The sequence below is a fragment of the Oryctolagus cuniculus genome, chromosome 1 (genome assembly GCF_964237555.1).
Source record: "Oryctolagus cuniculus chromosome 1, mOryCun1.1, whole genome shotgun sequence".
NCBI classification, from domain to species: Eukaryota; Metazoa; Chordata; class Mammalia; order Lagomorpha; family Leporidae; genus Oryctolagus; species Oryctolagus cuniculus.
Window position 1 is genome coordinate 105762847 of NC_091432.1, and position 13872 is coordinate 105776718.

The 13872-nt window shown below is 43.7% G+C and overlaps 1 protein-coding gene across 12 annotated transcripts in view; it reads right to left on the minus strand.

Moving 5' to 3' along the window:
• The window catches only part of USP28 (ubiquitin specific peptidase 28), a 72014-nt gene that overhangs the window by 29960 nt on the left and 28182 nt on the right, over positions 1-13872 (minus strand). For 5 of the 12 annotated variants that reach the window (XM_070078467.1, XM_051849154.2, XM_070078474.1 and 2 more), the window contains 8 exons: positions 12517-12649; positions 9746-9851; positions 8445-8604; positions 4914-5000; positions 4136-4273; positions 3094-3167; positions 2036-2112; positions 63-211 (listed from right to left, as the gene is read on the minus strand). In XM_070078467.1, coding sequence (XP_069934568.1) covers positions 63-211; positions 2036-2112; positions 3094-3167; positions 4136-4273; positions 4914-5000; positions 8445-8604; positions 9746-9851; positions 12517-12649 — 924 coding nt within the window. Of the gene's footprint in view, positions 1-62; positions 212-2035; positions 2116-3093; positions 3168-4135; positions 4274-4913; positions 5001-8444; positions 8605-9745; positions 9852-12516; positions 12650-13872 lie in introns of those variants that run through there. The other 7 variants (XM_051849130.2, XM_051849123.2, XM_051849147.2 and 4 more) reach the window with 3 other exon arrangements.

The following is a 13872-nucleotide window of genomic DNA, read 5'->3' on the forward strand; positions in this document are numbered from 1 at the left end:
AAAGCACAGTCCAACTTAACTGGCTTTGTCATTGGCACAGCAAATAAAAACGTTCAACTTACCTCTTGTCCATACTTCACCGAATGATCGGAAGGAAGCAGCTCAACCTCTCCTTCCACCATGGCCCCTTCCAAACACTCGTCTAAGTTGTGATAACCATTTACCTGAAGGGGATACTGGCCAAAGGTCTCATTGTTACAGAAAGGCTTTCCTAGGCAGAGAAAGAAAGAGTGATTTTTTTTTAATAATTTATTTATTTGAGAGACAAAGTTACAGACAGTGAGTGGGAGAGACAGAGAGAAAGATCTTCCATACGCTGGTTCACTCCCCAAATGGCTGCAATGGCATAGTTGAGCTGATCCAAAGCCAGGAGCCAGGAGCTTCCTCCAAGTCTCCCAAGCAGGTGCAGGGCCCAAGGACTTGGGCCATCCTCTACTGCTTTCCCAGGCCACAGCAGAGAGTTGGACTGGAAGAGGTGCAGCTGGGACCAGAACTGGCACCCATATGGGATGCAGGCACCACAGGCGGAGGATTAACCTACTGCACCACAGCACAGGACCCAATTTTTTTTTTCTTGAAAGGCAGAGTTACAGAGAGGGAGAGGCAGAGAGGGAAAGGCAGAGAGAGAGAGAGAGAGAGAGAGAGAGAGAGAGAAGTCTTCCATCTGCTGGTTCACTCCCCAAAAGGCCACGATGACTGGAGCTTGGCCAGTCCAAAGCCAGGAGCCAGGAGCTTCTTCCAGGTCTCCCACGTGGGTGCAGGAGTCCAAGAACCTGGGCCATCTTCCACTGCTTTCCCAGGCACATTAGCAAGGAGCTGGATCAGAAATGGAGCAGCTGGGACTCCAACTGGTGCCCATATAGGATGCCAGTGCAGCAGGCAGAGTATTAACCCACTATGCCACAGCACTGGCCGCAAGAGACTGATTTTCAAACACATCCTCACAGCTCTCTAAGTCCGTGTTCTGGCTCCACAGAGGCAACATCTTCTAACGTTCTTGCAGCCTCCTAAGAACTGGTTAGAAATGCATGGAAGCCAGTCTGGCAACTTCCAATGAGCCAGCTAAATTCCAATGCCTGCTAAACATTGCAGGAAGAAAGACACCAGACACATGTGCTTCCCACCCCGCCATCAAGGACTTTCCCACCACCTGCAAATGAGTCTCACCAAATAAAGCCTTACCTGAATCTGGTCAAACTTCTAGACCCAACCACCAATTCACAGCAAGAAGAGAAGAGGAATATGTGAGAGTATGCTAAGTATGTATCATGGGAACATAGGCAGCAAAACGTCAGACCACGGGAAAGACTGCAGAACAAACAACCCAGCTGCTCCAGAAAATACATAAAGGAGAAAATAGGAAGCGGGGAGGTGGGGGGTGCCAGACATGGAGAAGAGACTTAAAGATCAGCTTGTCACAAATGAATCACATTGGACGCCAACTAAAGCAAATGTCAAAAATATACTTGATTCTCTAAAACTACGTGAATAAACAGGGAATGCGAACACCATCTAGACGCTTGGTATTAAAAACGCTATTGTCTAGAGTGGTAGTGGTGCTATGCTATGCTTTAAAAAGCAGAGCCCGATGGGTAAGAGCAGGCGAGGGCTAGCTGGCTGTGAGCTGACGGTGACTGGGTTCACGGGAGTTTTGATACTGCTCAATCTGAATGTGCTCAGAAGTCTCCAGTTGAAAGGATTCTGTGGCCAGCATGCACCTTACACATATTACATCAGAAAATCCACCACAGAGAAAACTGGTAACACCATTGTGTGTCTGACACTAATGTGAGATTTGTGCTGGGCAAATATCATACAACAGAACAACCCTGAGGCAAGGACTAAGCCCATTTCACAGATGGACAGGACCCGGGAACTCACAGAGTTTGTTCATGATGACACAGACCAAGGGATAGAAGCGATATTGAGATCGGGTTTGTGTGACTCTCTTCATGTTCACAGTGCCTCCCCAAGGAGATACAGTGATAAAGACATGCTCGAGGACTGGAGTTAACACTCAGCACACAGAATTTACCTTCACGAACGCCTTCCGTCAGGAAAGTACCATAGAATAGCTGCACCATTGGGTTTTCAGATTTATTCCTGGGACTGCTGCTTTTAACAAAGGGAGACAACTATGTATGAGATTTGTGCTTCACAAAACCCAAGCTTCCATTCAAAGCAAAAACAGTGCATTTCCATCAATCCCCAAAGAGCCAGGTATGGTCTAAAATAGTAAGCATTAGGTCAGTTTAAACATTCATTGAATAGGCATGTGCCTGTCACTGTATTAACTTCTGAAGACACAAAGACAAGCCATGATCCCTGACCTTAAGGAGCTCAAAGTCCCACAGAGGAGTCACACATGCAAACACATACACCTGTAGGCATTCCTTATATACACCTGTGTCCAATGCCAAGTATATAAAGGCAGAGACATAGAGCAGAGGTACGAATGAACTCCACTGTGCACTTTTACAAACACAAAAAAGTTTTCTCAGTGGCACAACAGAAATGGAACTGAAATGGTTTTTCCCTACAAATCCATCTTAAATTATTAACTATATAAATCAGTATTTACAGGGTTGCTTTATGATGTACAATTTTTATAGTCAGAATTATAACTCTTCAGCAAACTTCTCAGCATGTCTATTAGGTGACTACATGTATTCTTGGCCCCGAATTTTACTTCTATTTTGATTGAAATAGTTAAAAGTGACTCTTGATACCTTCCTAGTAAACTTCAAAAGTAAGCAAGATTAAATTGTATGCATCCATATAATACCACTCTGTTCATATCTGAGACTAAGCTGACCTTCCAACAAATGCATTTTATAGCCCAGGCTATGACTTTAACAAAGTCGCTGGTACAGCCCTTTTGGTAAAAACCCTGCAGGTTCAGATGATCTGTGTCTGAGAGAGCTAAAGGCAAAGGCAAGGGGACTCACAATGAGGACGAGCCCAAGGATTACCCCATGAGGTTTGGGAAAAACCAGCAATTTCTCCTTGAGAAGAGTAACTTCTCCCCACACCATGAATCTCCCTGGCCCACTGTGAGTCAGAAGGATGCACAAACAAACCCTCAACACTCACTTAACATTAACAGCTAGCTGGAATGCGTCCTCTAGCCAATCCAGGAGCTTGTGTGTGAATTCACTCACATCTTGCTATAAGAGAGGCACAAATTGCATAAGCGTTAGATGCAGCACTGTACTCATGGAAAGGAAGATCTGCCCTCATCCCACCAACAAACTAAGATTCTGCTACTATGACCGCGCAGGAGGGCCACACACTGTGATGCTACAGGACACTGGAACCCAGCCACTACAGGGGACATGGAAGGTGCCTTGGGCAAATTCTGACCAAGTTGTGGCCAGAAGGAATCTGGAGCTCTACCAGTTCCAGCCACATCTGTGATGAGCAAAAAGCAAAAACCCAAATCTTTCAGTTTCACCTTTTCAAAGAAAAAGCCCCAAAGAACAGACTAGAGTCCTCAAGAACAATATGAAGAAAGATAATTTTTATGAACTGTCTTGAGAATTTTGTAGGATGTTAGAGAAAAAATGTCAAAGTTTATATGACAAAGATGTTAATCTATACAGCTCAGTGTTTTAATAAGAGAGAGGGAAAGCATTAATGCCTACAAGAGAAAAATTGCTCAGAAAGCTGCAACTCAGGTTTAGATAATTTTAAAAATACCACTTCTATCTGGACCATCCAGAAACAAAGATACAAAAGGGCTTTCCTTTCCTCGGTGAGCCCTTCTATCATCGGTGAGACCTTCTCTATTCTCTTAGCCCCTGCAGAATTCTACTATTATTTCTACATTTCTTCTTCCCCAGGACTGCCAGCCCTGAGTGTGTGTGTGTGTGTGTGTGTGTGTGTCTCTCTCTCACACACACACACACACACACACACTCTCTCTCTCTCTCTTTCTCTCGTGCACATATGCTCTCTCTCATCACCTGTTTTCCAGGCAAAATAAAGAGCAAACACAGGCCTCTGCTGCCTTGCTTAGTCATGTTCGCAGCTTGCTACATTGTTGAAATGATGTAGGATCCCAGGACTCTTCATGAGAAATGACTTGAAATTGGAGAGTCCGAGGAAAAACAAGAGAACAAGGGTTCTTTTGTACCTGCTGCTCCTCAGATGATCGGAATGCTCCCTTTAACAGATCCAGGGCTGCTGAAGGGTCTACAAATTTTCGATTTGATCCCATCATCAGAGCAAACAAATACTGAAGCTCTTGCATAAATACGATATTTCTCTTTTCCTGTAGAAAACACAGCACATGTGCTCATACATTTTATTTGGAAAATCGGAACATCGAAAGAGAACAGTTGTTAATAATCCACTTCCTGGCTTACATTTATCTGGATCTAGGTCAGAATCAGGCCTCAAACCATGTCACGGGGACTCTAACTAGGACCCCAGATGGGGGACTTACAGATATTGTGTAGACGCCAGAAAGCTGCTGTTTGCTGCTGCAAAAAGACAACTCCAACTCCTGAAGCTGCTGCCTCCCTCCAATTATGAAAACCCAAGATGCAGCCTCGGAAAGGATGAGCCCACTGTGAGGAGGCCATGACGGCCCGCAAGAACAGACCACAGTGTCTTCTGGGAAGGGCCAGGCTGAGGCGTCACTGGCCGGAGCACACAGCCCAAAGAGGACAGGTGTTCTGTGTTGCCTCCCAGAGGTGGCTCCCTTAGCTTTCCTGAGCCATTTTCTAATCTCACACCTAATTAGTATTACAGTTTTGCAAACACTTATTTCTTGTCATAAAAAGGGAAAGAGAATCATTGAGAAATGAAAACAAGCCATCAAGTATTACAGATATCAAGTTGAGTCAAAAATTTAGAAGCCTTTGGGATGAAAGGTTAACAGTGAGGAAACACCTGCAAGGCCAACTTACCGTGTGACTTCGACAATTTTCTAGTATGTTCTGGGGCAGATTATAGCTGAGAACAAGTCTTCGAAATTCAGGCAACTGAAAGAGAGACTGGAAAAAGGCAAAAAATGGATTCATACCTTCTTTTCAAAAATAACTGCAACAAAAAAGCCAATTCTTGCACTTTAAATCATAACTGTCAACTCGGCAATTCCTCCTATATTATCTCTAAGGAAATAATAATAATAATGTTCTGCATAAAAGTGCAGCTGAAAGAATACCAATTCTGTTAGGTAAAAAATAGAAACAATCTAATGCCTAACAAGAGTAATTATATTAAGTAAACTACAAGAGGACTTCAAAGAGTTTGTGGAGGGCTGGTGCTGCAGCTCACTAGGCTAATCCTCTGCCTGCGGTGCCGGTACTCCAGGTTCTAGTCCCGGTTGGGGGTGCCGGATTTTGTCCCAGTTGCCCCTCTTCCAGGCCAGCTCTCTGCTGTGGCCCGGGAGGGCAGTGGAGGATGGCCCAAGTGCTTGGGCCCTGCACTCGCATGGGAGACCAGGAGGAAGCACCTGGCTCCTGGCTTTGGATTGGCGCAGCGCGCCGGCTGCAGCACACCAACTGTAGCGGCCATTTGGGGGGTGAACCAACAGAAAAGGAAGACCTTTCTCTCTGTCTCTCTAACTCTGTCGAAAAAAAAAAAATAAAAGAGTTTGTGGAAAATGGAATCAAAGGATGCTTATTATGCTGTAGAACAATTTTGAAATCTATACTTTTGGGGCCAGTGCTGTGGTGCAGTAGTTTAAGCTGCCACCTGCGCTGCTGGCATCCCACATGGGTTCCAGTTCAAGTCCCGGATGCTTTTCTTCGGATCCAGCTCTCTGCTAGGGCCTGGGAAAAGAGTGGAAGATGGCCCAAGTGCTTGGGCCCCTGCATCCACATGGGAGACCCAGAAGAAGCCCCTGGTTCCTGGCTTTGAATCAGTCCAGCTCTGGCCACTGTGGCCATTTGGGGAGTGAACCAGCAGATGGATGACCATTCTCTCTGTCTCTCCCTCTCTTTGTAACTCTTCTGTTGACCAACTGTTCAAACATATTGTATACACACATTCAGCCAGCTAATCATTAAGTTTTTACTTTACTGTTCTTCATCTATCTTACCTTTTAAGAATTTAAATTCCATGAAAGTATAGCTGTCTTGTTTTTTCTCTCCTGTATCTCAAAGACCTAGGACAGGACTAGGCATATAGCAGGTGTGTATTTCCCGAGGGACTCATATGCATCCACCTAGCACAGAGTCCTCCTGGCTCCCATGAAAAGACTCCTCCACTCATCTCAATACCACGTCCAGAGATGGCAGCATCTGAAAAGGTGCCAATTCTCAGATCACCCTCTCAGACCATGATCTGTCTTCTGGCTTATTTGTCCAGTTACCCACAGGACAACTCTTCTTTACTTCTACCAGGGACCCAAGCAAACTGACCTCTTTCCGTGCTCCTCAACCATCAGTTCCTTCCTTTCTGTCTTTATCCTGCCATGTACCTTCCAAGTCTTTAACTTCCTGTCATTAAATTCTCAGACTGCCCTTTGCCCTTTTGTCACACGCCCAGCAAATCCTCCAACCTCAATGGATGGAATTCTCCACCTAACAGTGTTAGAATGTGCACTTGTGCTAACTTGCTCTGTCTCAGGATAGAGGTGACTGATGTTCCTAATTCCATATTACCTCCCTATATATTTTTTAAAAAGATTTTTTTATGTATTTCTTTGAGAGGCAGAGTTACAGAGGGAGGACAGAGGGAGAGCCAGAGAGAGAGGTCTTCCATCTGTTGGTTCACTTTCCAAATTGCTGCAACGCCAGGGCTGGGCCGATCTGAAGCCAGGAGCCAGGAGCCAGGAGCTTTTTCCGGGTCTCCCAAATGGGTGCAGGGGCCCAAGGACTTGGGCCATCTTCAACTACTTTTCCAGGCACATTAGCAGAGAGCTGGATCGGAAGTGGAGCAAATACATGGAATCGGCATCCATATGGGAATCCAGTGCCACAGAAGGCTTAATCTACTGTGCCACAACGCTGGCCCCATACCTTCCTATATTCTATTCTCAACACAGATGCCAGTCATTGATCCTTTTAAAATGGAAGAGGGATCCTATCAGTGCTTTATTCTAAACTTTCAAGTATTTTCCCATCTCATATATAATTCCCAAGTCCTCATCATGACCCCAAACTTCCCCCCCCACACCCCTTTTTGACCCCACTGCTCTCAGTTCTGGCTTACACAATTCTGGCTCCTTTGCTATTTCTCAAGCATTACAAAGCAAGTTCCTGACCCTAGGTCATTTCACCTGCTGTTCCCTTTGCCTCAAATGTTCTCTGTAATTATATGATTCATTCCTTGCCACCTTCAGGGCTCTGCTCAAACGCCCACCTTATCAAAGGCCATCCCTGAGCAGCCTATGTAGACAGTGCTCCTCTGCTCTCTGGCAGAACCCCCTCTAGCTCCCATTCATCAGTCTTCATGGTGCTGATCATCATCTGATCTGTGTTTCATTTACAGTCTATGTCCCACTCTTTTCAAAGTAAGCTCTACGAGAGTAGGGGCTCTGCTTTATTCACTATTTCTCCAGTGCCTAAAATCGTGCCAGGTTCATAGCAGGCTGCATGCACTGTGAGTGTAACCTGGGCCGATTCCATTTGTGACCTGAGCAGCTGAACAGCTGCCATGAACCCTGATGAAGATAACTGCAGGGCAGGGATTAACTAATGCATTGTGGCCATGTCAGGTTGAGATGTCCAAGAGACACTTCCAATCCACTACACTCTAAATGAGCTCATGCACTCCCCTGGCTGTACTCCCTCTGTATGGCACTGATTCCCAGAATTACCTCTGCAGCCTAGACCTTTTCTCTGAAGTACAGCCCCCCTTCAATAACCGCTACATGGTATACCTCCCTATGGTTGTCTTACACAGACACTTCAAATGCAGCATGTCTAAAACTGAACTAAACTCCATTCTTAATGCACTAAATTATTCCTCCTCCCGTGTCAATGTCACTATCATTCACCTAGTTACTCCTGCTGGAAACCTCGGAGTCTTTCTTCTCAACTCTTTGCTGCATAAATCCTATATCCAGTCACTCACCAAATCCCATAGACTTGATCTCCTTGGTACTTGAAGTGCTTTCATTCTCTCCTTCCATGACTTCCAACCTCTCTCTACCGCAGGCTGCCCCTGTCTCCTGCCTGGATGTCTATGACAGCTCCCAGACTGATTTCTGCTTAATTACTCTTGCTTTGCTGGAATACAGAATTCACGACATGCTCACCGGAAAACCTACTCAATATATTTACAATCACAGAAGGCTGTGTACTGGCTCTGCCAAACCTGGACATCAGTGCATGTAATGCAAACACAAGAAAGCAACCCAAAAAACAATGCCATTGGGAAAATTCCCCAGTTTTATGTTTTAATTTTCAACGCTATGCTTTTCACATTTTAGTTTAATAAATTACAGGATTATTTATAGAAGACGCAGTTGTTTCTTCAAAGTATCATACCTGAATAACAGCACTAAACCAACATGTATTGCCCACATTTTTCAGACCAACTGGCCACCCATCAACTCTCCTCCAGTCATTGGGGTTGGGGTTTTCTCCCCAGACTTCACAGCGTTTTCTCTTTGAGCGTTTCGTTTCTGCAGAGGTTGCCTCGTGCATCCTATATGGTGTCAAGATGCCACAAGAAGAAAAGAGTTAAAGAAAAATACACTAGATGGAAGATGTTGGAAACCTGTCATAATCAGGAGCCTCAGAAAAACTATTCATTGGGTAGCCACTGGTTATTTAGTAACTACAAGATATAACGCAAGAACAATGCAGACATTTTCATCTTTTTCTAACAGAGATTATTACTAGTAAGGCTCACAACAAAGCAGAGTTGAGAATTAAGAATATTTAAGTCTACCAGATTCAAAGTTTTAGATTTCAACAACACTTTTCCAATACCTTGGCAATGAAAGGGGTAAGAGACCCCAACCTGCCCAGCACACAAAACCCAGCCCTGTGTCCCTGTGAGGAAATAAACATGTCCAGAAACTGACAGGCAAAAAGTGGGAGTGGATGTCTGTAAGTAGTAGCATCAGACAACCAAATAATTACCAGTTCAAAATATATATGCCTCTGATCACTTCCGGAATATTTAAAAATACCCAATAGCACAAGCCTCACAGTTCACAAAGTGAATATGTATCTATCAGGTATCTTGGATTAGGATGTTGGTTTTAGTTCAGTGGCCACGCAAACAACAAAACTTTGCAGAATTCTGTTCAAAGACTACATACTACAATAAAACTCTTTTTATTTTTTATTTTTTCAAAAGTGAGCCATAAAGTTAGCCAGTGTTATTTCAAAGTTTTTTACAAGAGAAATTTCATTCAGGGACCATTAAAGGAACTTGGGGGCAGGCATTTGGCACAGTGGTTAAGACCCTGCTGGGATGCCCACATCCCTGAGTGCCTGCTTCAAGCCCCGGCTAATCTGCTTCTGATTCAGCTTGCTGCTACGGTGTACCCTTGGAGCCAGCAGATGATGGCTCAAGCACTTGGGTCCCTGCCACCCACGTGGCAGACCTGAATGAAGTTTCAGGGTACTGGCTTTGGCATGGCCCAGCCCTGGCTATTGTGGGCATCTAGGGAGTTAACCAGCAGACAGAAGATCTCTCTATAACTGTCTGCCTCTCTGCCTTTCAAATAAAATGAAAATAAATACATTTTTAAAAAACAGGAGCTTGGCAGAATTATTCCTGAGTGGCATTCTGATCTACATATGAATGTGGGGAGCAAAGATAATAAATCAATAACCTGTTAAGATCTCTTCCATCAGATTGAATTTTGGGAGACTCCAATAGGCTCAAAGCAATGGCAGCCTGAAGATCATCTTTGTTATCATGAGTAAGGTCTATCACTTCTGTAAGACAAACAGAAATTTAATTAATCTACATGCAAGAAACACTGCCCTTCGGTCTGTGGTCAAAGAAAAAAGGTGAAGGGATTCACAAAACCAGAAAATACTTCACTACAATGGCCTACCTGTGTAACAGATACTGCAGTAATCAACGCAGTCATCAAGACTGTATGCTGCTGGCATAAGGTTAGACACATAGACCAACAGAACTGAACTTCACAGTCCACAAATAAACCCTCACATTTATAGTCAACTGATTTTCAACACAGGTACCAAGACAACTCAACAGAGAAAGAGTGCCTTTTCAACAAATGGTACGGGGTAATTGTGTATCCACATGCAAAAGAATGAAGTCGAACCCCTACGAAACACCACACACAAAAATCAACTCAGTATGGATCACACCCTCAAGATATCAAGGAAGAAAATAAAAATGGAAGAGCACTGTTTCAGGGGACTAGAGTCAGGAGGCCATGTCAATCATTTCAGACAGGTCCCCAGCTGAACCTTTGATCTTAGCTACCCACATACATGCACACACATGCATGCTGATCTTTGAACTGCACCAAACTGCAATTCGCCAGCTCTTATTAACCATTTGTAACCCCACCCCGGCTTCCCCTCAATAACCAAGAGATTGAGACAATACCCAATCCCTTTCTTAAAGACAGTTTGACTCCTGTGAGTAACCATCACAATTCCTAACAAGTAAATGAAGTAACCACCACCTCCCTATGATTTTAAGCTTTAAATGCAGCCACCAAGTGGTAAACACCTTGGAGCACATTTTCAAGGCTGATTGAATTACAATCCTAAGAAGCCCCCCAAAAATACTCTTTTCTTTGTTCTCAACTAGGTTGATCTGATTCTCAGCTGACATGCATGGGGAGCCAGCAGGATCCTGGCCAATCTTAGAACTCCCTTTGGACTTCCGCCAGGTACAGGCCCACAGTCACTGCTGTCTCTCCATCCCTGGGCATGCCGGCCACAGAGTAAGTCCTCCTGGATTCCAACTTCCAAATGCATTTTGGTTGCAGTCTGAAACTTTTATTTTGTACTTCTCGTTGTTGATATTCCTGTCCTTTGTGGGAGAATTTCACTTCCTGCCATTAAGCAAAAGACTGAGTTTTTAGTTTAGATTTTGTCTCTGATGCTAGGCAAGAGACTGCGGTTAAAAGTTTGCGTTCTGTCCTGGTGTCTGGACATCAGGCAAAGACGCCAGGTTTCAGTTTTGTTTTAGTGAGCACTCATAAGCCTAACATAACTGAGCTCATGGGATGTCCTATGCCTATTTTGAATTTTACAATTAGACTTTAAATGCTTTGCTTGATCACCAAGATAGATGACTCTATGAATGCCCTCTCTCCAAAGAGAAAAGGCATTGCTCTTTTCAATATTTTTGAGGTGTTTTAAGCAACTAACAGCCTCGTGAAGTGTTAGGGCTCACTACCTATGATGAGTGGCAGCCTTCTAGGGATCACCCAATTCTAAGCCCCTGCCCATACCACCTAGGTTGCCAAGATAACCATCGTGCAAGGGGGCAGAACAAATAATCAAAAGGCTGACAGCAGTCTATGGAGGGAAAGAAACCCATTTACAAGCTAGAAAATAAAGATTTTAAATGAAAGTTGTAAGATTTTTGTTTCTATTTTTATGGATATATGTTTGTGTACAAATGTATACTTTATGTTGTATCTACATGTTTGCCTGTATGTATATATTTGTATACTGTCTACATAGTACCAAGTAGGGTCTGAAATAAAGAAGCACTTGCAAGTTTTATGTTTCTTTGGAGAATCTCCAGCAAATAAAACTAGTTTAATGTTGCTGGTATAATGAATCTGAAAGTCATGTTACATTAAATTCAACAAAACACCCATGTATTTAACTCTTGAGTTCTTGCTCAGGTGACAACAGCCTGCCATCCACTTGCTGTGAAAATGGTTAACAGAGAAATAACAAGTGACAATGGCTAGCTAGCTTTTTCAGTGTCTAAATAAGTTAAAGCACTTAAACACTGATTATTAGGCATATGTTTTCAGTTTATACACTTTGGAATTTTGTTTTTATTATGTCAGAGCAAAGCTGGTCTATTGGTAAGCTCTGTATGATCTGATGCCTGTTCTCCCAGGCCTCATCTCTTCCTGCCTTCCTCACCTACCAAGCCTCAGCGTGGGCCCCCGTGGGGCCCCTGAAGCAAGCCCAGGTATAGTCCCATCTTCGGGCCTGGCGTGACTTACAGTCTCCCCTTACCTGAACCTCTCAAAAGGCCCATCCTATTTGACATCCAGTCCCAGCACTTCTGTTTTCATTTCTTTCATTCTGTCCTTCACCTTTCTCCATCGTGCTTATCATGCTGGAATGTACTACATAATTTATTGTTTACTTGTTGATCTCCTCCTACTAAAAAATAAGCTACATGAAGGCAGGAGTTCAAGATGCTTGAAATGTCATTGGCACTCATTAAAACACATGCTAAATAATGAATGAATGAATGAATGAATGAAAGCATTTAAGTGCTTGGAGCTGTGGCTGGCACAGTATAAGGGCTTGACAAGTCACTATCTCTACTGTTCCTTCCAAAGAGGTGATGTGATGAACAGGAAACACACAGAACTGACTTCTTACTCTGCCGACTCAGAGAATGAGCAGCACAGGATATACTCACTTGCTAGCACTTCTTTGTTGGCAGCACTCCCCTCCACCTCAGATGGCTCTGTGGCAACAGTGTCTTGACTGGGCTCCTTCACTCTTTCATCAGTGAGAAGGCTGACTGCCTGCGTGATGTCACCATTACTGGCCTAAAGGGAGGAAAAAACAATAGAAACTTCAAAAGGAATGCATCACAGAATCTAAAATAGCAAATCCATTTTCTGGTTATAGCTCCTGTCTGCCATGGTAACACGCTAAGTGAGTCCAAGCATAATTCTAGGTAGAAGGCACAAAATGACAGTAACGGTCGAGAACAGGTCTAATATGCTTAAAGCATATATTAAACATCTAATTCAGGCAAACGTTTGGTATAGTGTTTAGGGCGCTGCTTTGGATGCCTGCATCCGTACTGGAGCATCTGTGATCAAGTCCTGGCTCTGCTCTGATCCAGCTTCCAGCTAATGTGCAAACTGGGAGGCAGATGACAGCTCAAGTACTTGGGTCCCTGCCCCCAATATGGGAGACTCAGACAGAGATCTGGTCTGATTGTTGTAGCCATTTGGGGAGTGAACCAGCAGATGCTGGACTTTCTCTCTCCCCCACCCTCTGCCTCTCTGTAGTTCTGCCTTTCAAATAAATAAATTTTTAAAAAAATATATTTATTTATTTGAAAGGCACAATTAACAGAGAAGAGAAAGAGAAAGAAAGAAAGAGAGAGAGAAAGAGAGACAGAGAGAGAATGAGATCTTATATCCAGTGGTTCACTCTCCAAAGCGCTGCTAACAGTTGGAGCTGGGCCAATTTGAAGCCAGGAGCTTCTTCTGGGTCTGTCATGTGGGTGCAAGGGTCCAAGGACTTGGGCCGTCTTCAGCTGCTTTTCCAGGAACATTACAGGGAGCTGGACTGGAAGTGAAGCAGCTGGGACTCTAATCGCTGCCCATATGGGATGACAGTGCAGCAGGTGGCAGCCTTACCTCCTATGCTACAGCGCCAGCCCCAACATAACAAATTCTAAATGAAGTCAGCCTCTATAATAAAAGTGCCAACAGTTATCATATTTTGTAGAGGTGACCATATTTGTTTTTAACCTTTACTGGGAGTAATTTCTAACATTTACAAAAGCACAGTGAATAATTAAACCCCATGTAGCCATCACTTAGTTTCAACAATTATCAAGTCACAGTTAATCTTGTTTCACCTCTACTGCCTATTTTCTCAGAGTTTGAAGCAAATGCTAAACATCTCATTTCAACTGGTCAATATTTCAGAATATACCTTTTTAAAAATATAGCCTTTACTACTGTCATACTTCAAAAGTAACAGCAGCTTTTCAGGATCAAATAACCACTTCAGACTTCTGTGACTCAAACAG